The sequence below is a fragment of the Staurois parvus genome, unplaced genomic scaffold (assembly GCF_062004578.1).
Source record: "Staurois parvus isolate SC_StPar_1 unplaced genomic scaffold, SC_StPar_1.0 ptg000357l, whole genome shotgun sequence".
NCBI classification, from domain to species: domain Eukaryota; kingdom Metazoa; phylum Chordata; class Amphibia; order Anura; family Ranidae; genus Staurois; species Staurois parvus.
The window spans coordinates 3210677-3226017 of record NW_028318153.1 but is presented as its reverse complement, the minus strand read 5'-3'; the positions used below and the strand labels follow the sequence as shown (position 1 = coordinate 3226017).

Below are 15341 nucleotides of genomic sequence, written 5' to 3'. Positions count from 1 at the left end.
TATACAACTACAGAGATCAGACCAGAATGAGGGACAAATGAGGAGTACAGAGAGGCAGAGGGGCAGGGGGACAGAAGGACAGGGGGACAGAGAGATGGAGGGACAGAGGGGTAGAAGGACGGAAGGACAGAGAGATGGAGGGACAGAAGGGTAGAGGGAGAGACTGGCAGGGGGACTGGGAAACAGAGGGGCAGGAGGACAGAGGGGCAGGGGACAGAGAGGGAGGAGGACAGAGGGGCAAGGGGACAGAGAGGGAGGAGGACAGAGAGGCAGAGGGGCAGGAGGACAGAAGGATAGAGAGACAGAAGGACAGGGGGACAGAGAGATGGAGGGACAGAAGGACGGAAGGACAGAGAGATGGAGGGACAGAAGGGCAGAGGGAGAGACTGGCAGGGGGACTGGGAAACAGAGGGGCAGGAGGACAGTGAGGGAGGAGGACAGAAGGACAGGGGAACAGAGAGGGAGGAGGACAGAGGGGAAGGGGACAGAGAGGGAGGAGGACAGAGGGGCAAGGGGACAGAGAGGGAGGAGGACAGAGGGGCAAGGGGACAGAGAGGGAGGAGGACAGAGAGGCAGGGGGACAGAGAAACAGGAGGACAGGGGAACAGAGGGGCAGGAGGATAGAGGGGCAGGGGGACAGAGAAACAGGAGGACAGAGGGGCAGAGGAACAGAGGGTTAGGGGGACAGAGGGGCAGGGAAACAGAGGGGTAGGGGGACAGAGGGGCAGAGAGGCAATTGAGGACAGAGGGCCTTGTTCGGAATCGGTGACAGTTGGGAGGTATGAAGCACCTGTGGTGCGTTTTGCAGCGACTGCGGTGCAACTCAGGATTATGGGCTAAGGGTGGTGATTTCTGCCCGCGATTCAAAATTGTGAATGTTATTTGTTCATTTTATGTGTAGGCTGTAGCGGCAAGATCTGTCTCCCTATGTAGATCTGTCCCCCTGAAGTGAAGACATACATTGTACAACCCGATACTGTAGCCATTTGAATATTCCTCCGTGTACTCTTATTGGCTCCTCTCTTATTAAACCCCAGCCAATCACCGGAGCCCAACCAGAGCCCCACTCAGCCACTCACATGACGCTTTACAGTTTACTAGCTTCATTTGAACTCAAGCCCCGCCTCCTCCTTGGCATGTTTTGGGCAGGTGGGCGTGGTGCTAGACTGCTCTCTGGCGAATAGCATGAGCGAGGGACTTCCCTTTGACCCAATGGCTTTCTCCGTGGCCGGAGTGGGCGGGCGGAAGGTTGTAGTGTCGGGGACGGCGCGGTGGTTGAATCGTTATCCCTGAAGTGAGGAGACATGTGCCGGGCACTGATCACCGGGTGACAGGTCAGTGTGCCCCGAGGTGGGGGGAGGAGACGGGGGGCTGCAACGAGAGGACGGGACGTATGATAGGCTCCTACGATCTGATCTCCGCTTTGTTCAATGCTCCTCCGCTGCTGGATCGCTGCACAGATGGGATCGGAATGGTCCTGAAGGAGCTCATCGGCCTTTATATCATTCCTCCTGCTCGGTGCTCTGCGCATCTAAACCTCTGTATTGGAATGGATTTAAAGGAGCAGTCCACAGGGAATAAACAATGGATACAATGTGTGTGTATAGGATACAATGTACGGGGGAGGGTCTCCCAACATCACACTTCTATATACAGGGACAGTGATAATGGGGTGTGGTTACATAGCACTCAATATGGTTCACCATGTCAACGCCGGGCATTTAACCCCTTCCTTACAGTTTTCTGCTGTCAGCACTGTTGTACTTGGAATAACAATTGTGCGGTCATGCAACACTGTACCCAAACAACATTTTCATCCTTTTTTTTTTTAGACTGATAGTGCTTCTTTTGGGGGTATTTAACCACTTGCCTACCGGGCACTTATACCCCCTTCCTCCCCAGGCCAATTTTCAGCTTTCAGCACTGTTGTACTTTGACAATTGCGCGGTCATGCAGCATTGTACCTATATGACATTTTTATAATTTTTTCACACAAATAGAGCTTTCTTTTGGTGCTATTTAATCACCTCTGGGGGTTTTCCTTTTTGCTCTATAACCAAAAAAATGAGCAAAACATTTGAAAAAAAAAAAGTTTCTTTGTTTCTATTATAGCATTTTGTAAACAGGTAATTTTTCTCCTTGACTGATGTGCATTGATGTGGCGGCACTGCTGGGCACAGGTGGGCGACACTGCTGGGCACAGGTGGGCGGCACTGCTGGGCACTGATGATCAGTGCCGATCTATTCGCTGACAATTTCCAGTTCTCGGCAGTACTTTCCTAACGCTGTGACAACATGAAGAAAGTTCAGCCGATAACCAGCAACTGTATTTACCTGGTGTGATTGGCCTTTTACCACATCACGTGATCACGGAGATCGCCAGGTGCATGCGCCGTTGGGGGCACGCGTGAGGGCACGCTCTGGGAGGACGTCATATAACACCCTCCCAGAACTGGACAACTGCTCTGTAGCCCCCATTCGGCTATAGCGTGGCTGGCAAGCGGTTAATCACTACGGGGTGTGTTGTGTGTTTAGCAAAAAAAAAACCAAAAAGGTTCTCCTATTTTCTGTTAAAAAAAGGGAAAGCAGTAATTTTTTCTTCACTGATGGGGCTGCACTGAAAATCATGATAAAGCATGTGCTGACAGGCTTGCTGGTTAACGGCTCTCCTATAGGCACAGGGTGGGAGGAAAGGATTGCCAATAATCAGCAAGTCTGTGATTGGACACAGCTCATCACATGGTAAAGTGCCACCGCAATTGACCCTTTATCCCAATCTGTGATAAGCTGTGGTTACAGAGTGTGCCACAGGTGGCGGGGTTCTGGGAGCATTTGAAGGGTGTTAAAAACACTCCTCAAACGCTATAGGGGCGTTTGGAAAGAAGTCAAGTGTGAACAATCCCTTAAAGTGGAAGTAAAGGCAAATTCTAACGAACACTAATCCTACTCTCAGCCTAATCCCTCATCTAGCCCTGCGAAGAAAACAATCTCTGTACTTACCTGTCCTGCAGCCGCTCCGGCTCAGTCTCCAGCGGCCCCCTCCGTGTGCAGGAGACAGCCAACAATGGCTGGGAAGTGACGTCACCCATAGAGTTACTACGGGGCTTCCATTGTTGGCTGCCTCTCCTGCACACTCCTACACATTGAAACTCAGCATGGGACCGGAGCGGCTGCAGAACAGGTAAGTAGTGATTTTTTTTCTTTACAGGGCTAGATAGATTAGACTTAGACTATAGCTGAGAGTGGGTTTAGTGTTCGTTACTTCCACTTTATAGCTGGTGTGAATGTAGCCTTACACTCATCTTCACATATAAATTACGCTCATAAGCCCCGCTCTGAAGGCAGCTTTGGTGCGCCTTTTTACATGCCTCTAAATGATGCTCTTAAAATACTCATCTAAATGCCTGATGTGCATGGTCACGTAGAACTGCGTTCATAAAGAAATACACTGTATGCCTGTAAAAGCAGTGTTTTTATATTGGCTGTGTGCATGAGGCCTAAGTTCACACTGATGTGGTGAGGATTCTGTGCGAATTCCACACCGCATCAGAATCGCACCCCATTCATGTAAACTGCTGCAGGTGTGTATGTTAAGTTAACAACACCCAAAATCGGTCCGCAAAACGCGGTGCGATGTGCAGAATTGGATAGGTGTGAATACCCATGTGATCTGATTTTAGTGCAGAACCCAAAAAAGGGTCCTGTACCTTTTGGGTGTGGTGCGATTTGAGCCATACAAAATGCATGGCTCTGATCGCACCACACACAAATCGCATGTGATTTGCACAGGAATACGGTGCGGTTCCTGTGCGAATCATATGCGATGTACCGCACCACATTAGTGTGAACCTAGCCTAAGGGGCCGCTACTACTTTTTTTTTTTTTTTTTTCTCTTGGGTCCTGGAGTTGAGCTTTAACGTGACCCTGTCGAGATATCATATGTGTCTGATGCCAAGTCATGTCTGTAAAAGAAGTCCAAGAATATTTATTATTTATGCTGAACTGTTTTTATTTTTGTCCCAGGATTGAACTCTATAAGTGTTGCCATTAAGCAGTACAATGAGCTGGGTGGTGGAAGAGTGGAAGGAGGGTCTCCCCACCAAGACCCTGCAGAAGATACAGGAGCTGGAGAGTCAACTGGATAAGCTGAAAAAGGAGCGACAGCAGAGGCAGTTCCAGCTGGAGTCTCTGGAGGCCGCCTTCCAGAAACAGAAACAAAAGGTGCACCTAATAAAATACATTATATGAAATATAGACACATCCATCCTAAAGCATTACACTTCCTTCACACACACATCAGTTTCTCTCAGCCAATGGAAACATTTTTTTTGTCGTGGTTTTACAAGTCCAACTGAACCCTGGAGAGCATTAGGAAGTGTTAATGGACTATGGGTGCAGTAAGCACCGTACTTCTGTTCTATTGAGAACTACAAGTCCATCTGTCGCAGTGGCAGGTGGAATTTGAGTTTTATTCATTCACAGGTCTCTATGAATGAATGAATGATGCCGCTATGTGGTATGAGGTCTGCCCTTTTAATTTGAGAGCTGCTGCAGGAAAAATAACCTCCAAACGCTGTCAGATGGAGATCCGTTCTGGGCGGATGTCCGATTGGCAACATGTTACATAAACTCTCAATATGAGTGTAACTTGGCCTTCACGGTAGACTTAGCCTTTAAGAGAGTCAGACAACATAAAGAAGTGGCCCAACTGTCCAACATGCCGTGCCCCCCAACATTGCTCTTATCAGTATTGGACCCACGCAGCACTGTTGACTGGAGCAGTGTACTTGTTCTTGTTGAAGGACATTCAGAGAGCAAAAGACTCAACCTTCTCAATATTCACTCAATAAAATCAGAGATTTCACATCCAGTCCTTTTCACATGAAATACTGCACCCAGAAAGAGGGGTTACCATCTTCAAATCATCCTGCAACTGCTTTAGTTTGAGGTGCCATGATTCTGGATCCGCTCCTTCAGGTTAAAGGAAGTGACCACAGTCTTCTTATTTCTGTAGAATAGCATGCTGCTTCCAGATGTCACACTGATTGTGCCAGCTAAATTTGTCTGCATTGAAATATGATGAAAATATAGGCCTTTCTAACAATTGTTTAATATTTTGGATGGGCGGAACAGGTGGAGAATGAGAAGAGTGAGGCGACATCCCTGAAAAGAGAGAATCAGAGCTTGATAGAATTATGCGACAGCCAGGAGAAGACAAGGCAGAAAATGGCCCACGACCAGCAAATGAAGGACACCCAGATCAACTTCCTGGAGGGTCAACTGAGCGCAAGTAAAAAACAGATTGAGAAGCTGGAGCAGGATCTGAAAAGGTGAGCAACTGCTTGCTTGTGTGTACAGCTCAAAAGCTCTTGGGTAGTCAGGATGGCCCGGAGCTTCTGTCTTGACCACTTTTTTTATTTATAGCATTTAGCCTACTATGTGCCAGTATGGTATCAGTTCTTAGAGTGGACCTAGGTTTAGGCAAGATTCTCCTTTGAAATATGTGCCAGTATGGCATTAATTCTCAAAGCTGACCAAGGTTCAAGCAAACACTGGAAGACAAGTCAACAGATAGCTAAGTTGTGTGGTACGCATAGATCCCACTCCAAGAGATCCCAATTATTCCTCATGCTCCCAGAATAGGGTCTTGGTGCACACCTGTCACATCAAATCCATCAGTGAAGTTCTCATATTGGAAGAGGCACTCTCACCTTTATGCATCTTTATTGCAAATATCCAAGTCTGAAGATGGATTTTTAAGTGTTTATAATCCTTGGAGATTTGCAGTAAAGATCTATAAAAACAGAGCATGCCCCCAGATTTAAGCTCTTTTTAAAGCACAGTTCCTACCAAAAGTAGAAGCTCCACTTATCTGCCTCTTTCCCTCTCTCCTCTGCCACATTTGGCCATTTTTTGGGGGGTGTGGGTTCCTTGTTTTGACAGGTACCCAATCCCACTTCTGGCTCAGTTCAGCCCCCCCCCCTCCCCCTTGCAACCCTCTGGGAAACTCAACAGGCCCCAGAAGACTAGCCCATTCACAAAGCTGGGTTGGGGATTGGAACTCCGCTTTAAGAAACCATGCAAAACATGTCAGTTGTGAATGATGCAACATTTTCAGTCTGCATGTTGCAAATACTTTCTCACCTAGAGCCACTTTGTCACCTTTTACACTGAACTGTGTGACTGTGAGAATGCCTCTGTATTACTGGAGTGTAAGTTGTTGGTTCTTTCTGTTCCTAGCCCCTATCCCTCTGAAGACACCATCAATGGGATCCAGAAATCGGAAGCTGAAAATGGTAGCATATACCTCTGATGATATTAACTACTTGCCTACAGGGCACTTTTACCCTCTTCCTGTCCAGGCCAATTTTCAGCTTTCAGCGTTGTTGCACTTTGACAATTGTGCGGTCATGCAACACTGTACCCATATGAAATTTTTTATAATTTTCTTGAGGCAAATAGAGTTTTCTTTTGGTGGTAACTAATCTCCACTGGGTTTTTTTTTTTGTCACACAAAAAAAACAAAAATGTTGAAAAAAAAATGTTTTTCTTAGTTTCTGTTATAAAGTTTATTAGATAAGTGATATTTCTCCTTTACTGATGTGTGCTGATGAGGCGGCACTGATGGGCACAGGTGAGGCGGCACTGATGGGCACAGGTGAGGCGGCACTGATGGGCACTGACAGGCATCACTGATGGGTACTGAAAGCCAGCCCAGATGTGCACTATTGGCTGCACCGATGGGGCTACACTGATCATCAGGGCATTGATGATTAGCTCAGATGTCCCCCTGAGAAATGCTGTTTACCGGCTCTTCTCTCCTCACTCGCTGTCAGCGTGAGGAGAGGACTATCGATAACTGGCATTTCCTATTTATACTGTGATCAGCTGTGATTGGACCCAGCTGGTCATCTGGTAAAAGGCAGCTCTGATTGGCCCTTTACTTGAGCACGTGAAGCCGAAGGACACAGCGTCACAGATTGGGCATGGTTCTGGGAGGATGTCTATGGACGCCCTCCCAGAACTAGCCGACCACGCTGTAGCTGTCTGTTGGCTATAGTGTGGTCGGGAAGTGCTTACACTCCTGTTGCCTATGGGTGAGGATGTCGAGTACATGAGCTGGTCCCAGTTCTCACACCAGTTTTTACTTGCTTTAGTGATGATACATTTAAATTATTTTTAATCCGCTGTGATCCGGTGACATGATCTCACAGCTCTGGCTCTCCCATGTGTCAGTGAGTGGGTGCTGCAGGGAAGAGGAAAGAGCGCTGACAACGGCTGGGTCATGGGAGCCAGTGGGTGACATCACCAGGAGTCCAAGCAGAATTTTAGAAATAGTCATGGAGGCAATTAGTTATAAAGGGATCAGCACACACGCACACACTAAAGTATAACATTTTTACGTATTTACATTTTTCTTTTTTCCATATACACTATGTTGCCAAAAGTATTGGGACACCCCTCCTAATCGTTGGATTCAATTCACCTCCACGGCCACAGGTGTATAAAATCAAGCACCTAGGCATGCAGACTGCTTCTACAAACATTTGTGAAAGAATGGGTCGCTCTCAGGAGCTCAGTGAATTCAAGCGTGGTACCATGATAGGTTGCAACCTGTGCAATAAGTCCAGCCGTGAAATTTCCTTGTTACTAAATATTCCACGGTCGGCCGTTTGGAGAACGTTTTTTGTCTGACTGCATTGTGCCAAGTGTAAAGTTTTGGTGGAGGGGGGATTATGGTGCGGGGTTGTTTCTCAGGGATTGGTCTTGGCCCCTTAGTTCCAGTGAAGGGAACTCTTAAGACATCAGCATACCAAGACATTTTTGACAATTTCATGTTCCCAACTTTGTGGGAGCAGTTTGGGGATGGCCCCTTTCCTGTTCCAACATGACTGCGCACCAGTGCACAAAGCAAGGTCCATAAAGACATGGATGAGCGAGTTTGGGGTGGAGGAACTTGACTGGCCTGCAGAGAGTCCTGACCTCAACCTGAAAGCACACCTTTGGGATGAATTAGAGCGGAGAATGCGAGCCAGGCCTTCTCGTCCGACATCAGTGCCTGACCTCACAACTGCACTTCTGGAAGAATGGTCAAACCTTCCCATAGACACACTCCTAAACCTTGTGGGCATCCTTCCCAGAAGAGTTGAAGCTGTTATAGCAGCAAAGGGCGGGGCCAACTCAATATTGAACCCTACGGACTAAGACTCGGATGCCATTAAAGTTCATGTGCATGTAAAGGCAGGCGTCCAATACTTTTGGCAATATAGTGTATCAGATACGGATAACATAACTTTTGCTATGTTGTGTTTTTTTATTATAAATTTCAGGTTTTTTTTTTTGGTTTTTTTTTATCTGATTTATGAAAAACAAAACTGACTTTAATATCACTTTAAGGGCTGCAGTATCTCAATAAAGACATCTTTTCCTTCAACTATAAACAGGCACAACATTTTTTAGGGGGTAGGGGGAGCGGGTACCTGGTTTTGACAGTTACCCGCTCCCACTTCCGGCTCAGTTCCCCATTAACCGAAGTATAATATTTCTACTACACGCTGTTAAAACAATTGCACTCTTTTTGTAGAGACCCGAAAAAACCCTGCTCCTTACCACCTCGATACACCTCAGTATTAAGCAAATCAGGTGCCGACTCCAAAGGAGCTTGTCTTCGTCCATCTTTTTATTTATATATATACAGTTGTGGCCAAAATTATTCAACCCCCACTGAAATTGAGTGTTTTGGCCAGTTTGACATTGCTTTTGATCATTCAGTCATCTTGCTTACATTTACATTAAAGAGGCACTTGTAGGTCAGACAAATATAACATAACAGTTATAATGAAATAACCACAAATGTCTTTTCTGTGCTCACAGCATTATCAGTTTTATTCAACCCCCAAGTGACATTCAATCTTAGTACTTAGTACAGCATCCTTTTACAGTTATAACAGCTTTTAAACGTGAAGCATAGCTTGACACAAGTGTCTTGCAGCGATCTACGGGTATCTTCGCCCATTCTTCATGGGCAAAGGCCTCCAGTTCAGTCACATTCTTAGGCTTGCGCACTGCAACTGCTTTCTTTAAGTCCCACCAGAGGTTCTCAATCGGATTTAAGTCTGGTGACTGCGATGGCCACTCCAAAATGTTCCAGCCTTTCCTCTGCAACCATGCTCTAGTGGACTTGGAGGTATGCTTGGGATCATTGTCCTGTTGAAAGGTCCAACGTCTCCCAAGCCTCAGGTGTGTGACGGACTGCATCACGTTTCCATCCAATATCTCCTGGTACTGAAGAGAATTCATGGTACCTTGCACACGCTGAAGCTTCCCTGTACCTGCAGAAGCAAAACAGCCCCAAAGCATGATTGACCCTCCACCATGCTTCACAGTAGGCAAGGTGTTCTTTTCATCATAGGCCTTGTTCTTCCTCCTCCAAACATAGCGTTGATCCATGGGCCCAAACAGTTCTAATTTTGTTTCATCAGTCCACAGAACACTATCCCACAACTTTTGTGGTTTGTCCACATGGCTTTTGGCATACTGCAGTCGACTCTTCTTATTCTTTGGAGACAGCAAGGGGGTACGCCTGGGAGTTCTGGCACGGAGGCCTTCATTACGCAGTGTGCGTCTTATTGTCTGGGCTGAAACTTCTGTACCCACATCTGACAAATCTTTTCTCAGTTCCTCAGCAGTCACACGGGGACTTCTCTCCACTCTACGCTTCAGGTAGCGCACAGCAGTCGAAGTCAGCATCTTCTTTCTGCCACGACCAGGTAGCGTTTCAACAGTGCCCTTTGCCTTGAATTTGCGAATGATGCTTCCTAAGGTGTCTCTTGGTATGTTTAACATCTTTGCAATCTTCTTATAGCCATTGCCCTTCCTGTGAAGAGAAATCACCTCTTCTCTTGTCTTCCTGGACCATTCTCTTGCCTTCACCATGTTTGTAACCACACCAGTAAATGTCTAGAAGGAGCTGAGTATCACAGTCATTTTAAAGCTGCCTAATTGGTGCTTATTATGCTTGATTGCTGCTCGGTGACATCCACAGGTGTTTTCAATACCTGATGGAAAGCACCTGTATGAACCTCTGTTCTTCAGAGTGGTAGTCTTTAAGGGGTTGAATAATTGTGGCAATGAAGAAACCACATAAGAACCATTTACTACTGTATTACATAAACAATTGATGTCATTTTAGTTGCATTTGGGTAGTTACAACGTCCTTGTAGGATTTGATTCTGAATACAATTCCAAATGTACACTATAGTCCCTAAACCCCTTTACAGCATTGGGGGTTGAATAATTTTGGCCACAACTGTATATAATTTGTTTTTAGTTTTTGTACATTGTGCAATTACAATACAGGTGGCAACTACATGCCAATATGCATTTTAAATACATACTGTATGTTAAACATTTTGATGGTCAAAAAGATTGCTGGAGATACAATGAGCATTGTACAATAAAGCTTACTGAAAGAGTACAGCCTGTGTGAGAACAACTGGAATCTGTGGCTGTTGAGCGCCGCCAGAGTCTGACTCAAACAATACCATTATGCTGCTTTTTTTTTCCAGCAGTTATGAATGATAAAATTTAGATGTGAAAAGTATTTTGTGTGTTTTTTTTAGTTTTTTCCATTTTTGTATTTTTTATTATCTAGATACAAGAATGACATGGAGAGGAGTCAGCAGTCGTTTAATGGGATGGACATGTCCATATGCGTCACTCCTCAGAAGAGTTTTGTGGCTTCGTTTACACCTGTCAAGTTCAATGGTAAATTATACTTATTTGAGATCACATAGGGGTGAGTGGTCCCTAAAAGATCCAGTCACCATTGTTTGGTATACTTTAAACCTCAGATGCTCACATACAGTAATCTGACATCAGCAGACATAACTGTATCTTTCTCTGCGTGTTGGTCTCCTCACTGGCTCTGTATACATGGTAATGTTTTGTAGAAAACAGTGATGTCTTCTCCCAAGCCAGGAGATTGTCAGCAGGAAGAGAGAAGCATTGCAATAAACAGAGTTGACTCTCCAAGTTTTGTAATGTTGCATCTACCCCCTTGTACTAAATGGTGTTACATTGACTTAGGGACCTTTTGATATTTTTGCAATATTTGATTTATGACTTGCACATAGCACTGCTCCTTGTCTCTCTCTATTGAGCGGTTTAGGATCTTTGTTTACATTGACTTGGGTCATGTCCAATGCAAGACACTCACTGAGTTCTTGAATCTGGGTTATTTGTGGTATCACTATTGGTGGAAGGGTACATGGAACAGATTTTCTTTTTTGTTTTCCACATATATACAGTATATTTTAGTTCTCCTGTAAATCGTATTACTGTTTTTAATAAGGTCATTTAAACTTTTTTGTAATTTTATGTAAAGATGCAGATACTTGCATTTAGTGCAAAGTGCAGTTATTTAAAGTGAACTTGGCCTTCGTACATGTAGGAGAAAGCAGCAAATTACATAATTAGTCTGGCTGAAAAAAGTTCATACAGTTTAACCAAGAAAAAAAAAAGTTATGCTACACCCACAGTTGATCCAGAGGAAGGCAAAAACTCCGCAAAGCATGATGCAATTTGCTCCTGCAGAGGAAAATTAATTCCTGATCCTCCGAGAGGCAATCTGATATTCCCTGGATCAACTTCACCTATAAATGTTAGTATCCAGTTATATTCTGTGTATCCAAGAAGAATCTTTTCCTCCAGACATAGAGCATGCCCCCTTGTCCTCTGTGATGACCTCAGGGTGAATAATTCTACACTGAGTTCACTATATGAACCACTGATGTATTTATACATGTTGATCATATCCCCCCTTAATCTCCTCTTCTCAAGAGAGAATACATTCAGTTCCTCTAATCTTTCCTCATAGCTGATCTCTTCCATGCCTCTTATCAGTTTGGTTGCCCTTCTCTGTACTTTCTCCAGTTCCCCAATGTTCTGTTTGTGAATTGGTACCCAAAACTGAACTGCATATTCCAGATGAGGTATTACTAATGATTTGTCTCTCTCTGGAGTCTATATCCCTTTTGGATTTTGCTCGCTTTAGAAACTGCAGCTTGGCATTGCATGCCATTATTAAGCTTGTGATCTACCAGAACTCCCAGATCCTTCTCCACCATTGATTCCCCCAGTTGTACGTACCCCCCCCCCCCCAGTATGTATGATGCATGCATATTCTTAGCCCCCAAGTGCAGAACCTTACATTTATCAACATTAAACCTCATTTGCCACATAGTTGCCCAATTAAACAGTGCATTGAGGTCCGATTGTAGGTTGGCGACATCCTGTAAGGACGTTATTCAACTGCACAGCTTGGTGTCATCTGCAAAGACTGAAATGGGATTTTAATCCCGGACTATCGTTCATAAATATATTAAAAAGTAAGGGTCCCAAGCCTGAACCTTGGGGTACACCTCTGATGACCCTAGACCATTCAGAGTATGAATCATTAACCGCTACTCTCTGAATATGGTCTTTTAGCCAGTTTACATATGGATTTTTCCAAGCCCGTAGACTTTACCTTACACATTAGCCGTGTGTGGGGAACTGTGTCAAACGCTTTTGCAAAATCCAAGTATACCACGTCCACCGCCACCCCTCTGTCCAAAGTTTTGCTCACCTCCTCATAAAAAGAAATCAGATTTGTGTGACAACTTCTGTCTTTCATGAATCAATGCCGTTTGTTGCTTAAAATATTTTTTTCCAGCAAGAACTCATCTATGTGATCTTTTATTAAAGTCTCCAGTATCTTCCCAACTATACTGTAGAAGTTAAACTAACAGGTCTATTATTACTTGGTAAAGATTTTGACCCCTTTTTAAATATAGGCACCACATTGGCCTTACTCCAATCCAGTGGTACTATGCCAGTCATCAGAGTCCCTAAACATTAGAAACAATGACTTTGAAATGACAGAGCTCAGTTCTTGAAGGACCCGTGGGTGTATGCCATCCGGTCCAGGTGCTTTATTCGCCTTTATTCTGTCTAAATATTTCTGGATCATATCAATTGTGAGCCAATGTGGATCATCTGGAGCTGTGTCAATACTACGCCCATTATGGACAATGCCCCCCCCCCCCCCCATGCTCCTTTGTATACACAGAGCTGAAGAAGGTGTTTACTAAATTTTCCTTCTCTTTGTCCCCAGTCACCCACTCTAGATTATTTTGTAAACGGGCCTACGTGCTCGGATCGGACCTTTTTACTATTAATATATTTGAAGAATTTTTTTAGGGCTTATCCTATCTTTTGCAATCTGTCACTCGTTTTTCAAATCTTGCGGCCTTTATTTCCTTTTTGCATATTCTGTTATATTCTTTGTAATGTTTAAATGATGATAGCGTTCCTTCATTTTTATATTTAATAAAGGCTTTTTTCCTATTTATAGTTTTTTTTTTTTTTTTAACTTTGGCTGTAAGCCACATAGATTTGAATTTTAGCCTTTTAAACTTGTTGCCCATGGGAATATATTTTGCAGTGTGTTCACATACAGTCTTTTTGAAGAACTCCCATTTCTGTGTTGTGTTCATCGATGTTAATATTCCCTCCCAGTCTAAGTCTTGGAGAGCAGTGCTCAGCCTTGGAAAATTAGCTCTCTTAAAGTTGAGCGCTTTTATTTTCCCCATATGTGCTTGATGTTTACCGCTAACAATAAATGAAATCCTGTTATGGTCACTGCTACCCAGACGTTCTTTTATGTGGACTTTCGTAATAAGCTCTGCATGGTTTGAGAATAACCAGGTCCAGCAGAGCATCATTCCTAGTTGGAGCCTCTATGATCTGTACCATAAAATTGTCTTGTAGTAGGTTTATACATTTTTGCCCTTTATTTGTTCCTGCAGTACCATTACTTCAGTCAATTTCCAGGTAGGTAAAATCCCCCATTATTATCACTGTGCCAGCCCTTGCAGCCCTTTCGATCTTTGTAAGGAGCTGAGTCTCCACCTCCTCATTTAACACCAGGAGGCCTATAACATACTCCAATGATTACCTTTTGTAGTACGCACCCCCATGTGAAGTTCCACCCATAATGCTTCAGTCTCTTCACACTCTCCATTAACTAGGTCCTCTTTCACACTCACTCTGAGATCACTTCTCACATAGAGACAGACATCACCACCTTTCCTTTTTACCCTGTCTCTTCGAAAGAGAACATAGCCAGGAATATTAATGGTCCAGTCATGTGAAGAATGAAGCCAAGATTCAGCAATACCAATTAAATCATAGTTCTCTTCATGCACCAAAGCTTCCAACTAATTTATTTTGCTTCGTAGATTTCTGGCATTGGTGAACAAACACTTTAATCTATTGACACCTTGTTCACACGTATTTTGCATATTTTTTATTTACATACAAACGGTACCAATTCCAATGGTTGTTTGTAACATGGGAACCTTCTTATCTGCCATAGCCCTCCCCCCATCTTTCCCCATTCCACCCACCAATAAGTACTGACCCCTGTCTGATCTGTCTACCCCATTATAATTTAATTCTCCCTCCCTCTCGATCCTAGTTTAAATACTCCAGCCTTCCCATAAACCTCTCCCCCAGCACTTCCATTTAGGTGCAAACCATCTCTAGCATATAGGTTGCACCCCAATGAAAAGGCAGCATAGTGCTCTAAAAACCCAAATTCTTCTCTCTTTCACCAGGTCTTTAGCCATGCATTCAGTTCTCTAATTTCCCCCTGTCTTTCCTGAGTTGCGCACGGCACAGGTAATATTTCAGAGAATATCACCTTGGAGGTCCTTCCCTTTAACTTTCAGCCTAGTTCTTTAAATTGATTCTTAAGGAGCCTCCACATTCCATGTATTATGCTATGGCTTTCAACATGGACCAAGACAGCTGGGTCATGCCCAGTCCCTCCCAGTAAGATTTCACCCTGGTCCACCACATGCCGAACCCTGGCAACAAAGAGACAACAAACCATTTGGTTGAGGCGATCCTGGCGACAAATTATTCTATCAGTTCTTTTTATTATAGAATCCCCTACTACCGCCAACTGTCTAGGCCTTCCTGTGCTACCCACACCACCCTACCCAGATGGTTTGCCCTCCTGACTGTTAGGGATAGCAGTGACATCCAGGGCTGCCACCCCTAACCTTGCCACCCCCACTTCTTCACCCAACTTGGCAAATCTGTTTGGGTGCTCAAACCCAGGGCTGGCCTTCCTTGTTTGTGAGCCCCATACCACTCCCTCTCATTACAGTAACCAATCTTCCTACCTGATAATTGTGATTAGCCCCTCCACCCTCCACATCAATCCTATAAGCCACCTGCTCAGGCAGCAGAAGACGCCTTTTAAAGGTTGTCGGTTATGCCCAGTGTTGCAA

At 44.5% G+C, this 15341-nt stretch overlaps 1 protein-coding gene across 1 annotated transcript in view; it reads left to right on the top strand.

Moving 5' to 3' along the window:
- The first annotated feature begins 1228 nt into the window (after window positions 1–1228).
- Window positions 1229–15341, top strand: part of CENPF (centromere protein F) — a 65416-nt gene continuing 51303 nt past the window's right edge. Inside the window, exons 1-4 of the mRNA XM_089684815.1 lie at window positions 1229–1334; window positions 4024–4221; window positions 5134–5330; window positions 10655–10767. Coding sequence (XP_089540941.1) covers window positions 4060–4221; window positions 5134–5330; window positions 10655–10767 — 472 coding nt within the window. The 5' untranslated portion in view covers window positions 1229–1334; window positions 4024–4059. The remainder of the gene's footprint in view (window positions 1335–4023; window positions 4222–5133; window positions 5331–10654; window positions 10768–15341) is intronic.